At 44.3% G+C, this 19,245-nt stretch overlaps 1 protein-coding gene across 1 annotated transcript in view; it reads left to right on the top strand.

Moving 5' to 3' along the window:
* ANKRD29 (ankyrin repeat domain 29) overlaps window positions 1-19,245 on the top strand; it is a 111,652-nt gene that overhangs the window by 76,170 nt on the left and 16,237 nt on the right. Inside the window, exons 6-8 of the mRNA XM_063451479.1 lie at window positions 12,387-12,485; window positions 15,828-15,926; window positions 18,258-18,353. Of these exons, the coding sequence (XP_063307549.1) occupies window positions 12,387-12,485; window positions 15,828-15,926; window positions 18,258-18,353 (294 nt within the window). The remainder of the gene's footprint in view (window positions 1-12,386; window positions 12,486-15,827; window positions 15,927-18,257; window positions 18,354-19,245) is intronic.

The following is a 19,245-nucleotide window of genomic DNA, read 5'->3' on the forward strand; positions in this document are numbered from 1 at the left end:
CTCATTGACAGCCGCTAGAGGATTTTCTGCGATTCTCACTGTGAAAATCACAGTGAGAAGACTCTGAACGTCCATAGGAAAGCATTGAATAATGCTTTCCTATGGGCGGTTTGAATGCGTGCGTGGCTCTTGCCACGCATGCGCATTCGGAGCTGAGAGGCGGATCGGGGCGGAGAGATTCCCAGCGCCAAGGGAGTCCGGCGCTGGAGAAAGGTAAGTGCTTAAGACACACACACTCTCATGAACAGACGCACACATTTACTGACAGACACACACTCAGTGACAGACATACATACACACTCACTCACTAACAGATGCACACAAACATACTCAGTAACAGACACACACACTAACACACTCTAACACACACACACATTAACATACACTCACACACACACTCTAAGACTAACACACTAACACACACACTAACACACACAATCTAACACTAACACACACTCACACTCACAAACACACACTAACATACACTCACACACTAACATACACTCACACACTAACACACTCTAACACACTCACACACACTAACATACACTCACACACACTAACACTCACAAACACACACTAACATACAAACACACACTAACATACAAACACACACTAACATACAAACACACACTAACATACACTCACACACACTCACAAACATACACTCACACTCACAAACACACACTAACATACACTCACACTCACAAACACACACTAACATACACTCACACACACTAACACACTCACTAACACACACTCACACACACTAACATACACTCACACACACTAACATACACTCACACTCACAAACACACACTCACACTCACAAACACACACACTCACAAACACACACTAACATACACTCACACACACTAACACACTCACTAACACACACTAACATACACTCACACACACTAACATACACTCACACACTAACATACACTCACACTCACAAACACACACTAACATACACACACACTCACTAACACTAACATACACTAACACTCACAAACACATTTTTTTTAAATCCCCCCAGCCTCCTTACCTGTGGGAGAGCTGAGGGGATTCCCTGGGGTCCAGTGGTGCTGCTGGGCTCCTGGGGGGCCGGTCACCCGGCGGGCAGTCAGGCTGGCCGGTCCTGCGGGCGCGCGAGGGAGCACTGTCTCCTGTGTGCTTCCTCTTCAGCTCCCTTGCGCGCCGCACTGATACCGGAGCCGGAAGATGACGTCATCTTCCGGCTCCGGTATCAGTGCGGTGCGCGAGGGAGCTGAAGAGGAAGCACCTAGGAGACAGTGCTCCCTCGCGCGCCTGCAGGACCGGCCAGCCGGGTGACAGCAGGGCCAGCCTCGGGGGGCCCTGAGGTGGCCGGCTCTTGGGCCCCCCAGGAGAAGAGGCTGGCCCAGTGACATACATACCGGGGTCGCAGGGCGGCCGGGCCCCCTGGTGGGCCGGGCCCGGTCGCAGCCGCGACCCCTGCGACCCCGGTATGTACGCCACTGCGCTGGCCTCACCCCTGCTCACACCCCTAAAATTAAAGTGTCCCTCTTTGTCCATGTGAAAAGTTGTGAGGAATGCTTTAATGTTCTGACAGTTGTGGGATCATGTGACTTAAGCCTCCATTTAATGATATCAGCCATAAACATAATTCTAGACTTGTTTTGGCCATTATTTATCACATTTTAGCTTGATTTAACACAAGACGAATTTCAAGCAGCCAAATCTTATATACGAATCGGTTGCTCGGGAATTAACTGCCAATACATGTGCTTCAGAAGAACATTTATTGTTCTTTTTTAATGACTAACTCCATTAGTCAGTAAAACATTTTTTATTTTATTTTTATATAAAAGCATAGGGGCCTAATATAAACCCATATTGGTATAAGTGAGGTTTTACACCTCCCACACGCAACATGCTTGGGTGTGGGCATGTGGCTAAACATCAAGCAGCCAGTGGCTGCTCGCTACAATAATAAATGAGTGCCTGGCCAACTATTGCTGCCCAATTGCTATTATACAGGGGGGACCTGGAACCATGGGTATCAGTGGGGGCTTTAAATTAAATTATGATGCAAGGGCGGACAGCAGTTGAGCACTATTACATTAAAAAGATGGGGGATCATCCTAGTGGGGAGGGGGGGCAATTAATTACATAATAAATTGAGAGACTTATTGACCCTCCCAACCACACACATAAGTGGCAGGTAGGAAGCCTAATAAATATTATAACCTTGGCCTAATAATTGTTATAACCTAATTCCACCCCAGCCCCTACCTTTTAGTGGTGGCTGGGGGATCTAATTAAATACAGAAGGGGGTGAACATGTCATTATCTACCCCCTCCCTCCCACCCAATTATGTCCATGTTCTCCACTCTTGGTGGGTAGGGATCCCCAAAAACTTAGCCAACCTGCTTATTAAAAAAAACAGAAAACTGTCTACTCCTCTCACCATAGTAATAGTGAGGGGTGCCCAAAAAATTTAGTACCTGTCATAAAATGTTTATACTCATCATCAGATTTTTTTCTTTCTTTTTCTCTGTCCAAAATAAAGGCCCCAAAAAAATCATTAGGGGGTAGGGCCTGACCACCATACTGAACAGTGGCACTCAGAGTGGGCTCTGAGCAAAATCCTGAAACTATACAAATATATTGACTTGCCACTCGAGAAAACGCCCTGATCTTGTTGGAGACAATCTGCATTTCCATGAGACACATTCTGTGGTGTTTCGTAGCTCGACCAGTGGTATAAACCCAAAGCCCCTCTGAGGCCTACCTGTGGGTGCAGTCGGAGGAAACGGCCGATCTCCCGGCTGCTCAGCCTACTGTACTGAAACAGAGCCAGCAGATGGTGAGGAGACGGAGAAATAGCTCACTGCAAAACCCAGCTTCAGACACCTCCCGATCCATGTCTGGCTTGACCAAGCGGCTGACCCTCAAACTACCAAGCATGAAACAGCGGAGAAGACGCGCCCGACACCCTGATGCCACCATGTATGTCACGAGGACCGGCGCTCGCTACCACAGACCCAGGCTGAGAGCCGTAAGGGGGCATACCCCGGTGCATACACTGCACCCCCAGAGGAAGCATCATCAACGCCAGGAGACTCCTGAACCCTACCGGGACATTGGTCACGGAGCCATGAGCAACCAGACCAGTGGGAACCACATGTGGGCTCTCATAGGGACCTAGGGTTGGTGGAGTAGATGGTTCTGGATCACTGGGACTTTATCTTCCCTTGGGGGTCAAAGGCCAAGCATGGGTATTAGGTGAAACGTCTGCATTACTACCGATATATGTGTTGTGGGAGTAAGTTGAATTCTTAGAGGACCACTGTAGTGCCAGGAAAACAAACTTGTTTTCCTGGCACTATAGGGTCTTTTGGTCCCCCCCACCCTCAGGGCCCCACTCCAGCTGGGCTGAAGGGCGCTGAAGGGGTTTCTGCAGTGCCAGGCTCCCTCAGCGCTGGGGAACTCTCCTCCTTCTGCCAATGTCAGCAACGAATGCGCATTCGCGGCAAGAGCCGTGCGCGCATTCAAATCGCCCATAGTCTCAATGCTTTCCTATGGGCAGCCAGCGTCTTCTCACTGTGATTTTCAGTGAGACAGCCACTAGAGGCTGGATTAACCCTATTGTAAACTGCTATGTTTACAGCTGCAGGGTTAACACTAGAGGGACCTGGCACACAGAGCACTTCATTGAGCTGAAGTGGTCTGGGTGCCTATAGTGGTCCTTTAAGTTTATACTTTACCTTTACATCTATCCCAGTCTGCCTGGGCTAATAGCCTACCCATTAGTGATTTTCCATATAGAAACAGCAATGTTTATTATTACATGTTCTTAAAGTTAGCAAATGAGCACAATCTTTTCTGTCTACCGATATCTCTCATATTCAGGAAATTATAGTAACATATCTTTACGTACCTCCTGTTTTGTTCCCTCGTTGTTGATTCTTGTGATCGAGATGTTGACCTACGTATATTTACAAAAAAGTGCAGTCATTTACTCTTAAGCCTACTACTAAATTGTTATAGTCAGTACTTGCCTGTGTATAAACAAAATGCTTTGTATTCTACTCATGACGATCACTTATACCTCTGCGCAGGTTAATCTGTGTCTTACCCATGTTATTGTAATATCTTACTGCACGTCAAAATAAAAAATAAAAAAATAAAAAATTCATAAAGTCCCGACATCACTATCAAAATAATAAGAAACATAAAAAGAAGAACCAGATAACAAAAAAGCAAAATGCAATAAAAATAATCCAAGTATGCCAAGTTCACTATATGGTGCAGACCCACAATGAACCTCGACATTCAGATAGATAACCAAAATAATAGGTTTAACTCCAGAGATGGATAATGGGACTCCTCATCCTTTAACAACCCGGAACTCAACTATGTCCCCACTGAATAGTGCTATTAGTAAGCATAGTATGTTTATGGGATAAATATATTTACATATATGTTTAAAGCGATAGTCCAGGAGTTTCACATATCTAGTTTGGAAACTCCTAGAACATGACTATAGTTTAATAAAATACATGTTTTGATTTTTGTAAAGCAGTATTTGCCTTTAGTTACAATATATCTCATAAATAATTTTTGTAGTGTATTGTATAGTATTTCAAATAATTTATATACTAATAAATGTGCAGGTGTTTTCTGTCTAATAATTACATAGTATTTGTGTAATTCAGCGGTAATTGCACAGCAATACACAGTAATAATGTTCACCATAATTTACTAATAGGATAATTAGTAAGGGTTTTTGTTGAAGTATTTCATTTTCACTATTTATTGTACTTTTTATTATAAACCTGTCCTTTACTGTGTGTGATATTTATTTACAGTGTGTGATGACCTGATTTAACCTGGCATTATTAATGTGGACCTGTAAGGGGAATGAAACAGGGTGAGGTGCAGTAAGACTGCCAACACAACTAAAAACTCTATTACAATTGCACATATCGCTATTTTTATCACAAACACATAAATGTATGCCCAATTAAATCCTGTACCAACTTGAAAATGTGTTTCACTCCAAGACACAGCTCTGTTGGAAAAAAGGTGTAGTACTGCAGGAATGGGCAAAGTATTGCTCTCTCTGGCCATTGCTAAACAGCAAGTTACATCATCCTCAGCCGGGACTAGATTGGTGCATTTGATCAGTCCAGGCACAGGATGTAATGTACCACTCTAGTCCTGAATGAGGGGCTCCCTATATTTGCCTCAGTGGCCGCTTGATGGCTGCTATGTGTGGGAGCTATAGAGGCACGTGCTGCTTTCTGCACGAGACTCTGCTAATTAAGTTCCAATGCGAAAAGTCCTGTGCAGGAAAAAACATAGGCCTCTCTAGTCCCACACATTGATGCCAACAAGACTCTGCAGGGAGAACACAAGGATTCTGTGGATGATTTGGGAGCAGGCCAGCCTATTAACAGAGCTGTTTGGAAATACAGATTCTCTCTCTCTAACTGGCGCCAGGGCGTAGGAACGGGGGGGATGGGGGGGACGCATCCCCCCCCAGCAAATCATGCGGGGGGGACAGGTAATGGGGAAATCCCCCCCAGCTCCGCCGGCCCCCCTTCTGCTGCAGCCGCCCGAGCGCTCTGCAGAGAGCCTCAGGCGGCTGCAGCTCTGCCCGGGCTGGTGCGTCCATGAGGGCGCACCGCCCGGGCGCAGCCAGAGGAGAGGGGCTGACAGGAGGGAAGCGCTCAGCGCTCCCTCCTGTCACTCCCTCAATGTAGCGTGGCCGAGCGCGGTATAGTCTGCCGGTACAGGGAGTATCTGTCTCCTGTACCCGGCCGGACTAAAAGGAAGTGAACACTAAGTGTGCACTTCCTGTTAGTCCGCCGGATACAGGAAACAAAAGCTCCCTGCACCCGCGGACAGTACACAGCTCGGCCACGCTACAACACAGGTAGGGGAGGGGGGAAGAAAGAAACAAGGAGGGGGGGGGAGAAAGAAACAGGGAGGGGGGGGGAGAAAGAAACAGGGAGGGGGGAGAAAGAAACAGGGAGGGAGAGGGGGGAGAAAGAAACAGGGAGGGAGAGGGGGGAGAAAGAAACAGGGAGGGAGAGGGGGGAGAAAGAAACAGGGAGGGAGGGGGGGAGAAAGAAAGAGGGAGGGAGTAGGGGGAGCAAGAAACAGGGAGGGAGTAGGGGGGAGAAAGAAACAGGGAGGGGGGAGACAGAAACAGGGAGGGAGCAGGGGGGAGAAAGAAACAGGGAGGGAGGGGGGGAGAAAGAAACAGGGAGGAAGGGGGGGAGAAAGAAACAGGGAGGGGGGGAGAAAGAAACAGGGAGGGGGGAGAAAGAAACAGGGAGGGAGGGGGGACAGGGAGGGAGGGGGGGAAACAGGGGGGGAGAAAGAAAGAAACGGGGGAGAAAGTGAGTGACAAGGGGGGGACGGAGGGAGAGAGGGGGAGAAAGAGTGACAAGGGAGGGGGAGAGAGAGTGACAAGGGAGGGGGAGAGAGAGTGACAAGGGAGGGGGAGAGAGAGTGACAAGGGAGGGAGGGGAAGAAAGAGAGTGACGAGGGAGAAAGATTGACATCCATCACACACACACACAATCATGCCACCCTTACACACACAGAAACACACAATTCATCCTTACACACACTCAATGCACCCCGTGCACACACACACAATCATGCAATCCTTACACACACAGAAACAGACAATGCATTCCTTACACACACTCAATGCACCCCTTACAGACGCACACACTGCATCCCGTACATACACAGAATCACACCTTGCAGCCCTTACACATACAAACACAGATTCACACAATGCATTCCTTACACACATATCAGGACATCCCCTACACACTCCACCCCCTGTGAACAAACTCATTGGTGGAACGTGAAGGTGGACCCTGGGACCCAGACCTTGAGCTGTGTAAAGGGCCCCCAAAAAATGGAGCTGATTCCCGTTCTCACAGAACATTGATTTTTGGGACCACAGTTACAAACAGCCTCCAGAGAGCCTGTTCTACACCAGACCAGTGGAGCCAGACTGCAGCTAGAGCCCATCATCATCCTCATCTGGTTGTAAGTAGGAAATCTAGCATATTATTCGTGGCACTAATCTCTAATTTACCTCACATTAAAGAAACACTATAGTCCCCAGAAGCACTGCAGCTTAATGTAGTGGTTCTGGTGTCTATAGCCTGTCCCTGCAGGCCTTTTAATGTAAACACGGCGGCACTCCAGCACTGGCGTTAGTTAACATGGCAGAAAAATAATAGGAAAGGGTTAGGGGGGCTACTAATAAGGATAGGGGGAGAGGGGTAGGTAGAAAAATAATTGGAAGGGTTTAGGGGGGGCTACTAATATGGATGGGAGGAGGGGGGGTAGAAAAATTATTGGAAGGGGTTAGGGGAGTACTAATATGAATGGAAGAGGTCGGGTGGGTTATAATATGCATGGAAGGGGTTAGGGGGTACTAATATGCATGGAAGTGGTTAGGGGGGTACTAATATGCATGGAAGGGGTAGGGGGTTAAAATGCGTGAAAGGGGTAGGTGGCGTTCTTTTGTGCATGGAAGGGGTATGGGTGGTTCTAATATTCATGGGAAGGGTAGGGGTGGTTCTAATCAGGAGGATCCCGGCGCTGTATACGGGTAAGTAAAACCCCTTCCTTGTAGTGACCCTTTAATGTTATTATTTAATCATTTATATAGCGACTGCAAATTCCGTAGCGATGTACAATGGGATAAACAACTCCTAGTTTACGGAATAAGAATATACCCGGCGAGTAAAAATGCTATCCCCCCCAGATTTTTTTGGGTTCCTACGCCCATGAACTGGCCCTTGTCATGGCCCCCTGAGCATATGCCTTGTGTGTGCAACGGCCTGCTCTCTGCTTATTTTAGAAACCTCTAACATCATCCTGACTGAATAGTTTGGTATAGTACTGAATTAGTGATAATAGTGTATTTCCATCCTATAGGGCAGTGATGGCGAACCTTTTTGAGCCTGAGTGCCCAAACCGCAATACATGCCAACTTTTTTTTCCTTAAAGTGCCAACACGGCAATTAAACCCAAATACACAGAGAGTTCAATGATACAAATTTTAAATAATGATATAAATAGATAAAATTAAGCTTATATTTATTAGTATCTCCAACAAATGCAATACATACACACACAGACTGCTGAATACATACACACAGTCTGCTGAATACACACACACGACTGCTGAATACAGAGACTGATGAATACACACACACACAGTCTGCTGAATACACATACAGACAGACTGCTGAGTACACACACACAGACTGCTGAGTACACACACACAGTCCGCTGAATACACACACACACACAGACTGCTGAATACACGCACACACACACAGACTGCTGAATACACACACATACTGCATTGAGGTGTGAGGTGATGTGTGTGTGTGGGGGGGGTGCTGTGTGTGTGGTGGGTGCGTGTGTGGGGGGGTGCGTGTGGGGGGTGTCTGTGTATGTGGGGGGGTGTGGGTGTTGTATGTGAGGGGTGCTGTGTGTGTGTATGAGGGGTGCTGTTTATGAGGAGTGCTGTGTAAGTATGTGAGGGGTGCTGTGTGTGTGTGGGGGGGGTGCTGTGTGTGTGTGCGTGGGGTGCTGTGTGTGGGGGGGGTGCTGTGTGTGTGTGTGTGTGTGGGGTGCTGTGTGTGTGGGGGGGGTGCTGTGTGTGGTTGGGTGCTGTGTGTGGGGGGGGTGCTGTGCGTGGGGGGTGAGAGAGGGGTGCTGTATGTGTGTGTGTGTGTTTGTGTGTATGAGGGGTAATGTGTGCGTGAGAGGGGTGCTGTGCTGTGTGGGGGGGTAGGGGTGCTGGGCGGGGGTAAGGGTGATGTGGGGGGTAGGGGTACTGCTGGGGGGATAGGGGTACTGCTGGGGGGATAGGGGTACTGCTGGGCATAGGGGTACTGCTGTGGGGGGTAGGGGTGCTGTGGGGGGTAGGGGTACTGCTGGGGGGTAGGGGTACTGTGTGTGGGGGGTAGGGGTACTGCTGGGGGGTAGAGGTGCTGTGGGGGGTAGGGGTACTGCTGGGGGGTAGGGGTACTGCTAGGGGTGGTAGGGGTACTGTTGGGGGGTAGGGGTACTGCTGGGGGGTAGGGGTACTGCTGGGGGGTAGGGGTACTGCTGGGGGTGGTAGGGGTACTTCTGGGGGGGTAGGGGTACTGCTGAGGGGATAGGGGTACTGTTGTGGGGGGTAGAGGTACTGCTGTGGGGGGATAGGGGTACTGCTGGGGGGATAGGGGTACTGCTGGGGGGGTAGGGGTACTTCTGGGGGGGTAGGGGTGCTGTGTGTCAGTATGAAGTATGGGGGGGGGCAGCCATCCCTGGTGGTTCGGTGGTGGTAAGCACTGCAGGGGGAGGGATCTGTGAAGCAGCTCCCCTGTCCTCCTGCGCGATGCTGTGTGGAGTGTTGCCATGGTAACGCTCGGCAACGCTGCACACAGCATCGTGCTGGAGGACAGGACATCGTGCTCCCGACCCGGAAGCAGAATAGGCGGCTGCCGTTTCGCGCAGGCAGGTGCCTACTCTGCATTGATGGCGAACCTGTGGCCGCGTGCCCACGGAGAGGGCCCGGCGTGCCACCTGTGGCACGCGTGCCATAGGTTCGCCATCACTGCTGTAGGGTAATGCCATTTCCATTACCAACTCGCTAGAAGACTATAAAAAGTACCCAATACCCTACTAGTGACATAGGATAATTCACTATTAAATATGACCTCGGTCACAATGTATCATTTGATTATTATGTTAATGGCTGACAATAAACCATTAACACTGATGACAAGATCACATCACATTATTGCCAATGACAGTTTTCAACAAATGAATGAACCCCCCCCCCCAAGTGATCAAAATGTATAATGCATGCGCAAAACAAACACTGTATATATTGATGATATAAACTTTTACAAATACATCCTTAATTAATACACATAATGTCCAAACAAGCATAAACAAACTGATAACACAATAAATACAGAAAATGTCCGCATTGATCATCGTTAAAGGAACACGCACATACATCAGTATCAGCTTGAAACAGAACAGGTTAATAGCACACATGTCACCTATTACTATCATTACGACTGTGCTGTAATAGCAGATTCTGCAAGATCACTTTTTAACATGTGTCCCTTTTACTATTTGATATTAAGTCCCACTTGTGTTTTGGGGGGTTTCGGACATAAGGACACATTTACATCATTTCTCAGAACCATATATTGACATTTATACAATGAAAAATACCCTGACTTATTGATCCCATTCTTGTAAAAAAAATAATGACTTTGTATATAAACACAGATTTGGCTTGCCCTGGAAATATTAAATAAAGAAGAGTATACCTAGAAGTGGAAAAAATTAGGAAACGTTGATGAGAGTGAGTGTGGATATAGACACTAGTTTTGCTAAGAGAGTGGAATACTCCACACACGTTAAGTATTTCAGCTTTCTGAAGAGCTTTATATGTCTGGAGTTGTCATTTTCTTGTCAGTTTATAAAAGTGCCGATCTAAATAGAAATCTTTTCTAATTGGGGGTAAAAACACCTCCTTGTTTGTCACACAGCTAGGAAGGTTTTCCTTTACTTCCTTTAACTACACAGAGCTAACAGAGAAGTCAGACACGCTGTACTAACGTGTGTCTGCTGCCTTCCACCTTTTTCATTGAGCTGACTGTGAGCTTAATGGGAAACATAGAAAAGCCGTGATCTAGAGTGCGTGTACACATTTTCAGCACCAGCATCGCGGATTCTCTATTAGAAGCTTCTGATTGGAGTATTACCTGGTACAGACTTAGATCTTGCATATAAACATTCAGAAACACATAAAAACATATTTTCTTTGGGGGTATATGTAATAAAATGTCGTTAAAAAAATCAATGGAATATTTCATTTTGGCGTATAGTAAATAAACTGCAGAAATCCTGGCACTGGACCTGCTTGCAGGGAGGTGTGGCTAGGGCTGCACAAACAAAGTGATGTAACTCCTAAATTGTCTAGATTTGAGCAGTGAGACTGCAGGGGCATGGTATATACACCAAAACTGCTTCATAAAGCTAAAATTGTTTTGGTGACTATAGTGTCCCTTTAAATGTAATAAACTTTTTAAAAAACAAGAAGTGAAAATTTGATGACAAATTCTTTAATTTCCAAATTGCTCAGGAGTAAACAACCGTAGTTTGTTCACTGAACTGTATTTTGTGATGAACAGAAAACACCATTCGATAAATTTATAAATAAATAAGTTTTGTATTTTCAGGAAATTCAGTTTTCCTTTTAGGAGAACGCATAGTTTACTTAACAAAACACATTGACAGTTGGGAGGATGGACATTGAATTAAGCTCTAATCCTCCATTCAGAGAATTCAGCAAGCTAGCATTGCTTTGTTTTAATTGGGGTAGAACGAGTGGTTACTGGGTTGTTTAGTGTATACTGTAGTGATTGCTATTCTATGGCATTCCAGCTCCCGTGGACAATTCAGGGATGAGCATTGTGAGAAATGATTTGCCAGAGCTTCTTTGTAAATGGTTAGCAATCAGTCGCAATAAGTGGCATGGGCCCCCCTTAAATATGTGTATAATAGATATCTGGCCAGTTGGTGCTGAACATTGGGGATTTCTATTTTACAGAAAGAGCTGTAGATGCATGGAATAACGTTTCAGCAGTGATGGCAGAGACTATAACAGTGGAGGAGTTCAGAAATGCATGGGATAAAAACACTGCTGAGCCACACCTGGTGCTCAAGTTCAGAGTAACACCAGAGAAATTAACCACTTCTGTCAGCCTTGTTTATATATGATAAACTGAATAAATAAAGATTGTTTAAAAAAACAACAACAAAAAAACAAACAGTTCTGTCAGAATATTTTCCAGAACACTTGTCCCATCAGATTTGGGAAGGTTAACAGGAATGGATTAGGTTAATAACTGCTGTTTAAATAAATGCATGAGAAAAAGAGAATTATTCAAAATTGTTCCATGGAAGGGAGCATGTACGGGCAGTAAACCTGGCAGAACATTGTTGTAATGGAACCTTTGTGACAATGCGTGTACTTTTCAGTTGTGATAATGTATGTCATTTTTTGATTGTGACAATATATGTATCTTTCTGCAGTGCTGTACATGTACATGTCTGCTGGGATAATGTATGTGTTTTTTTTTTTTTTTTTATTGTGAAGATATATGTATCTTTCTGCTGTGCTAAAACATATACTGTACATGTCTGCTGGGATAATGTATGTCCCTCTCTGTTCTGATAATGCAGTAGTGAAGCATGTACCGTTCTTTAGTAATGAATTTATGGCAATACATGCATGTTTAGCTTGTGATAATGTGTGCGGCTTTTTTTTTTGTTTTTTTAGGATGGAGCCACTTCATTGTTTCTTGCAGCACAAGGGGGCTATGTTGATGTAGTTCGCTTGTTACTCACATCCGGGGCAAGAGCAAATCAACCAAGACAGGTAGCATGAAAAGTCGATTTTATTATTTAGCCAGAAAACAGTCTAACGTGCGTATTGTAGGAGCAAAACCTTCAGTAATATATTTTCACAAGCATAGCTGAAGGTTTTTATATAGAGAGAGCTTTCATTAAAAGCCAAAGGGCCTGGCATGTGAACCTCTGGATAGCACATGGATTCAATTAACAAACTAAATACTAAACGTGTCTCTTTATTATGCTGCAAACATCAGATTTAAGTAACATAAAATGAATGTTTCTAATTATCACTCATAAGGAGCCACCTAAAGGCATGTTTGACAATTGCAGATACCTGCATTGTGTACAGGGGGTATTTGAATACTTTGGAGGGCTGTTGATTCTTTTCCTGGTGTCAGAGGTACCTTTTATTTAACAGAGAAGCAGCATTACTTACTAAATGAATGGTTGTATGGAATTGACCAGGACATGCATATATTATGCTAAATTAGTTTAGTTGGAAAAATAGCTAATTTTTTTTCCACTCAATCTACTATTTGAAGTTTGCTGGTCTATTCCTGACAATTTGCAGTTTAGTGAGAACGTACATGGTATTTTAGGGCAATATGGAAAGAACGAGATATAACAAATATTTTTTGAAAATATTCAAATATAAAAATATATAGAATAAATATAAAATATACTAATATATTTTTCAAATATTAATTAATTGTGAAAGTTTATCCAAAATTAATCTAGGCCTTAGTGAACTGTTAAAATGTCCTGTTAGCCCCCCCAAAATGTCAAAGTAGTTGTTTGGATTGTATTAACAACTGTCACAGAGCTCCCTCTACTGGCCATACCTACAAAAAGAATTAAATTAGGTTTGGCACAGAAAAAAATAGTATCCTTATTCCTCCAGTGTGTACTTTAGACATTATAATTATGAATGAACAGAATAGGGCATACACTGCCTCTATTGGTTCATCTCGGTACACTTTAATTTGATACAGGAGTTAAAAACTCCCTCAATATATGTCAGTCTGTGTGTGAAGGAGCCAATCAGATCTCTCTTAATATACACTGAGGTTTTACAGACCCCCACCAAATATTATTTCAAACTTTTTTTTACTATCACTTTCAATAGCACATTACTCTAAAAGTGTATTGTTTACATGCTTGGGTTTCAGCGTTTATTTTTTATTTTAATTTGTCATATTTACAGCTAACAGCAAACAATTGTCACAGCTTGCAACAATAATCAGTTACACCAATTTATTTTCCGAGTGTTAGAGGAGTTATACTTAGAAATCAGCTTAAAATCTGTCAATATCACAGACCTTTTTACTCACTCAGCGCAACTGATTTCATCAGCTACTGCAGAGTCACCACCAGCTAGTAAATCCAGTTGAAAAATTTATTCACCAATGCAGCTGATAACTTAATTATAGTAAATAAATGATGTAGCACTCTCAAAACCAGGCCTATAAATTAGAAGACTGAAAGAAGAACCAAAACTAAAAATGAAAATCATTTCATGAAATTTGCATATTTATTTTGCATGCCCTCGGGAAAAGGAGATATGTGATTTGGAGGAGAAGAATAACATTTGCAGGGCCAGATTAACATTACAAGAATCTGTAGGCACAGAATTCGCAAGCATCTCCCAATCCCCCGTACAAACTAATAAGGAAACAGTTTACATAAGGAGTGTGTATGTGTGTATCCATGTGTTGTAATATAAATGAGTAAGTGTATGTCTGTGTGCATATATATGTCTGTGTGTTTGTGCGTCAGTGTGTGTGTACAGTAGTGTGTGTTTCCTACAGTGTGGTTAGCGGCATGTGTAGTGTACAGTGTGGTTATGTAATGATATTGATGTTACAAAGTTTTGGAGTCCAGTAGCCAGATCAGCAATGTTTTCTGCCAGAGGTAGCCACTCGTTACCCAGGTGGTTGAGCCCCTGAGCCTTGAGTGGCCTTCTGGTCTTAAGCAGAGATGGGAGACTGGAACAGAGAGATGATAATCGTAGTGAGGCAAGCCGAGGTCAGTGGGAAGGAGAAGCAGCAAAGTCAAAACGGTCCAAAATCAGCAACAGGTAGGAGAAACAGGAACAAGCTTGATTAGAGAGTACAGGAACCACAATAATCTGGCAAAGGTACAGAGACAGGAAGTGGCTTTTATAGGCCAAGAACCAGACACATGACCAGACACAGCTGAAGAGACTTGTCACTGATACCAATGCTTATAGAGTCAAGGATACCAGATCTCAGGTACATTTGCAAAAGGCAGGGTGGTGTAGTGGTAAGGAAGAGGTTTAGCAGCATGTAAACCTGGGTTCGAAACCCAGCAGAGTCAGTTCCTCACAGGTTAGCAGTATTTGTGTGTGTAAGAGTGTGGTTTGCGGCATGTGTAGTGTACAGTGTGGTTAGCAGTATTTGTGTGGATAGCAGTACGAGTAGTAGTTTGTGTAGCAAAGTGTGTGTAACATTGTGTTTAGTAGTGTCTGTTTGTTGTCAGTGTGGGATTTGTGTAACAATATGAGTAGATGTATGTATGTATGTATGTATGTATGTATGTATGTATGTATGTATGTATGTATGTATGTATGTATGTATGTATGTATGTATGTATGTATGTATGTATGTATGTGTAGAAAGCAGTGTGTACAGTGTGTGTGGCATTTCTGAATTGGCCATTCTGACCCCAGTCCTGTTTTTCTCCTCCATCACTGTGTTCAGTCTGAGGGGTCAGACAATGGACAGGTCAGGCTCCTCAGATTAGCACAGCAGTCGCAAAGTCCTGCAGCGCTCTGTTCCGGTCGGGACAGGAGGTGAGAAAGGGACTTTCAACAGATGTAGATGTACCCATCTTACTGCCCGTGCTTACTCTGTCCAATGGGAAATGTGGCACCTCTTCTTCAGAATGAGGAAAATAAGAGGTATTACCCAACTTGTGAACCCAAGTTTAAAGAGGCACTCTGTGCACCATCATAATTACTTTAATAATAACTTTGATTGTGCAAAAAGTACCCTGTACCAACTCTCAGCTACAAAAATAGCTGTAGATCTAACCCAGTCTCTCAGAGCTGTCAATCAGACAGCAGAGTGATGCTGCTGTGAATGATTTCAAACAAGGTGAAAAACTACTTTTCTCACAAATCCGCTTATGGGATTAGATTAGATTCCACAAACTAAAATTACATCTGGATCTTCTGTTTTAAGGAAGGCTGTCTCTTTAGTTATAGCCAAACCATTAAACAGTTTATCTGCAGAAGACTTTATATGTACCTAACATGTATTTATTGTTTAAAAGCAATATCTATATAATGCTGTAAATAGAATGGATGGTCAAGTTTCTCTTTTATTAATTATTCTTTCCTCTTAAGGATGGAACCACACCTCTGTGGATTGCTGCACAGGTGGGGCACAGTGAAGTGGTCAGAGTTCTGCTACTCAGAGGAGCGGATCGAGATGCTGCCCGCATTGTAAGTAGCCAATGCCATGTGCTGGGCAGAAAGTGCTTGATGGTTAATGCAGTGTGCAGACTAGACGGTGCTGGATATCTAATGCAGTGTGCTGGATAGACAGTGCTGGATGGTTAATGCAGTGTGCGGAGTAGATAGTGCTGGATAGTGAATGCAGTGTGCTGGGTAGACAGTGCTGGATAGTGAATGCAGTGTGCTGGGTAGACAGTGCTGGATAGTGAATGCAGTGTGCTGGATAGACAGTTCTGGATGGTTAATGCAGTGTGCTGGGTAGACCGTGCTGGATGGTTAATGCAGTGTGCTGGGTAGACAGTGTTGGATGGTTAATGCAGTGTGCGGGGTAGACAGTGCTGGATGGTTAATGCAGTGTGCTGGTTAGACAGTGCTGGATGGTTAATGCAGTGTGCTGGATAGACAGTTCTGGATGGTTAATGCAGTGTGCTGGATAGACAGTGCTGGATGGTTAATGCAGTGTGCTGGTTAGACAGTGTTGGATGGTTAATGCAGTGTGCTGGGTAGACAGTGCTGGATGGTTAATGCAGTGTGCTGGATAGACAGTGCTGGATGGTTAATGCAGTGTGCTGGTTAGACAGTGCTGGATGGTTAATGCAGTGTGCTGGTTAGACCATGCTGGATGGTTAATGCAGTGTGCTGGGTAGACAGTGCTGAATGGTTAATGCAGTGTGCTGGTTAGACAGTGCTGGATGGTTAATGCAGTGTGCTGGGTAGACAGTGCTGGATGGTTAATGCAGTGTGCTGGGTAGACCATGCTGGATGGTAAATGCAGTGTGCTGGGTAGACAGTGTTGGATGGTTAATGCAGTGTGCTGGATAGACAGTGCTGGATGGTTAATGCAGTGTGCTGGATAGACAGTGCTGGATGGTTAATGCAGTGTGCTGGTTAGGCAGTGCTGGATGGTTAATGCAGTGTGCTGTTTAGACCATGCTGGATGGTTAATGCAGTGTGCTGGGTAGACCATGCTGGATGGTTAATGCAGTGTGCTGGTTAGACAGTGCTGGATGGTTAATGCAGTGTGCTGGTTAGACAGTGCTGGATGGTTAATGCAGTGTGCTGGGTAGACAGTGCTGGATGGTTAATGCAGTGTGCTGGGTAGACCATGCTGGATGGTAAATGCAGTGTGCTGGGTAGACAGTGTTGGATGGTTAATGCAGTGTGCTGGGTAGACAGTGCTGGATGGTTAATGCAGTGTGCTGGGTAGACAGTGCTGGATGGTTAATGCAGTGTGCTGGATAGACAGTGCTGGATGGTTAATGCAGTGTGCTGGTTAGACAGTGCTGGATGGTTAATGCAGTGTGCTGTTTAGACCATGCTGGATGGTTAATGCAGTGTGCTGGGTAGACCATGCTGGATGGTTAATGCAGTGTGCTGGTTAGACAGTGCTGGATGGTTAATGCAGTGTGCTGGTTAGACAGTGCTGGATGGTTAATGCAGTGTGCTGGGTAGACAGTGCTGGATGGTTAATGCAGTGTGCTGGGTAGACCATGCTGGATGGTAAATGCAGTGTGCTGGGTAGACAGTGTTGGATGGTTAATGCAGTGTGCTGGGTAGACAGTGCTGGATGGTTAATGCAGTGTGCTGGGTAGACAGTGCTGGATGGTTAATGCAGTGTGCTGGGTAGACAGTGCTGGGTGGTTAATGCAGTGTGCTGGTTAGACAGTGCTGGGTGGTTAATGCAGTATGCTGGATAGACAGTGCTCGATAGTTAATGCAGTGTGCTGAGTAGACAGTGCTGGATGGTTAATGCAGTGTGCTGGATAGACAGTGCTGGATGGTTAATGCAGTGTGCTGGATAGACAGTGCTGGGTGGTTAATGCAGTGTGCTGGATAGACAGTGCTGGGTGGTTAATGCAGTGTGCTGGGTAGACTGTGCTGGATAGTTAATACAGTGGGCTGGACAGACAGTGATGGATAGTTAATGCAGTGTGCTGGGTAGTTTATGCATTCAGAGACAGATTATTCATAAGGTAGCCTTATGGAGCTACTGCCCTGGCTGTGAGGTGGATACTAAGTGTAAAGTGATTAGCAGTCAGTGCAAAATCACTCCAGTTATGTCATGGAGCTTTCCATCCAGCACCAGGTTATGAAGCATTGTTTTATGTATTTCTGGTCCTTGCTTTCAATATTTCCGAGAGGCAGCAGGAATGTCAACAAACTAATATGCATCTTTTAGGAATATCACAGATTCACAGATGTCATCTTGTGTTACATTACATTCTTGTATCTGTGAAAATTCTATACACATCTGAGCCTATATCAGCCAAAATACTAACAGAGAGAACATGTGTGTCTCTAAGAGTCTTTTCTTTTTAGGATGGCACGACTGCATTGTTTAAAGCAGCTACTAAGGGATTCAGTGAAGTTATAGAAGAATTGCTGAAATTCTCTCCCTCACTCAACATTTTAAAGGTATGAAATCCACAAATCTTCCATATTATATGAAACTGATTTTAAATGCACAATGACACCTAATAACTGTATTTGGACTTACAGTTGACATTGATTTGATTCCATGGGTTTACTGTGACTACAGGACTGCTATGCTATTATATGCTACTGTCATAGAGTGAATACAATTAATATAATAATAATTATTAATAAGAGAGCACAATACTCTCAGTTGAGTTAAGTGGTTTTTATTCCTATTGATATAGTCTATTGGAAATTGCTAAACTATTCTTACAAATTGATATAAAAAAAAATTGTTTATGGTGTATGTATATATATATATATATATATATATATATATATATTCCAATATTGTAATAAGGTGCACTCACAGGACTTTTTCAATAACTTACTTTTATTCTGAGAAGTGAATTACATGTGAAGAAAATATCGTAAATCGACGTTTCGACCCCTATAGGGTCTTTTTCAAGATCAATCTTACAGTGTACAACAATGCATATATATAGGTAACTGCTAATAGTCACTTACCTAAACGGTGTGTGAGAAAAAAGCTGCCGCTCGAAAATCCGAAACCCGGAAGTGATTCAGTGTGACCACGTGACTACGCGTGATGACGCGTGTGCGTGCGTCGTTGCCAAGCAACGAACCTAAAACAAAACATAACCTCCGATGGAATGTATATTCCGCAAGCTGCAAACAGCTCTAGGGGGATCAGAAGTGATCATAAGTGCCCAGTGACTAGGTGATAAGCGCCAATAATAATTGGCAAAACCAATCCCTATTACCCCATGGAGGAATAAGAATCAGGTATATTATAGAATTGAAGTATGGCTTAATTGTGTCTATGATTATATATTCAGCAGGCACACAATAGAATTGAATTATGGCTTAA

This window comes from Pelobates fuscus, chromosome 4, assembly GCF_036172605.1.
Source record: "Pelobates fuscus isolate aPelFus1 chromosome 4, aPelFus1.pri, whole genome shotgun sequence".
NCBI lineage: Eukaryota > Metazoa > Chordata > Amphibia > Anura > Pelobatidae > Pelobates > Pelobates fuscus.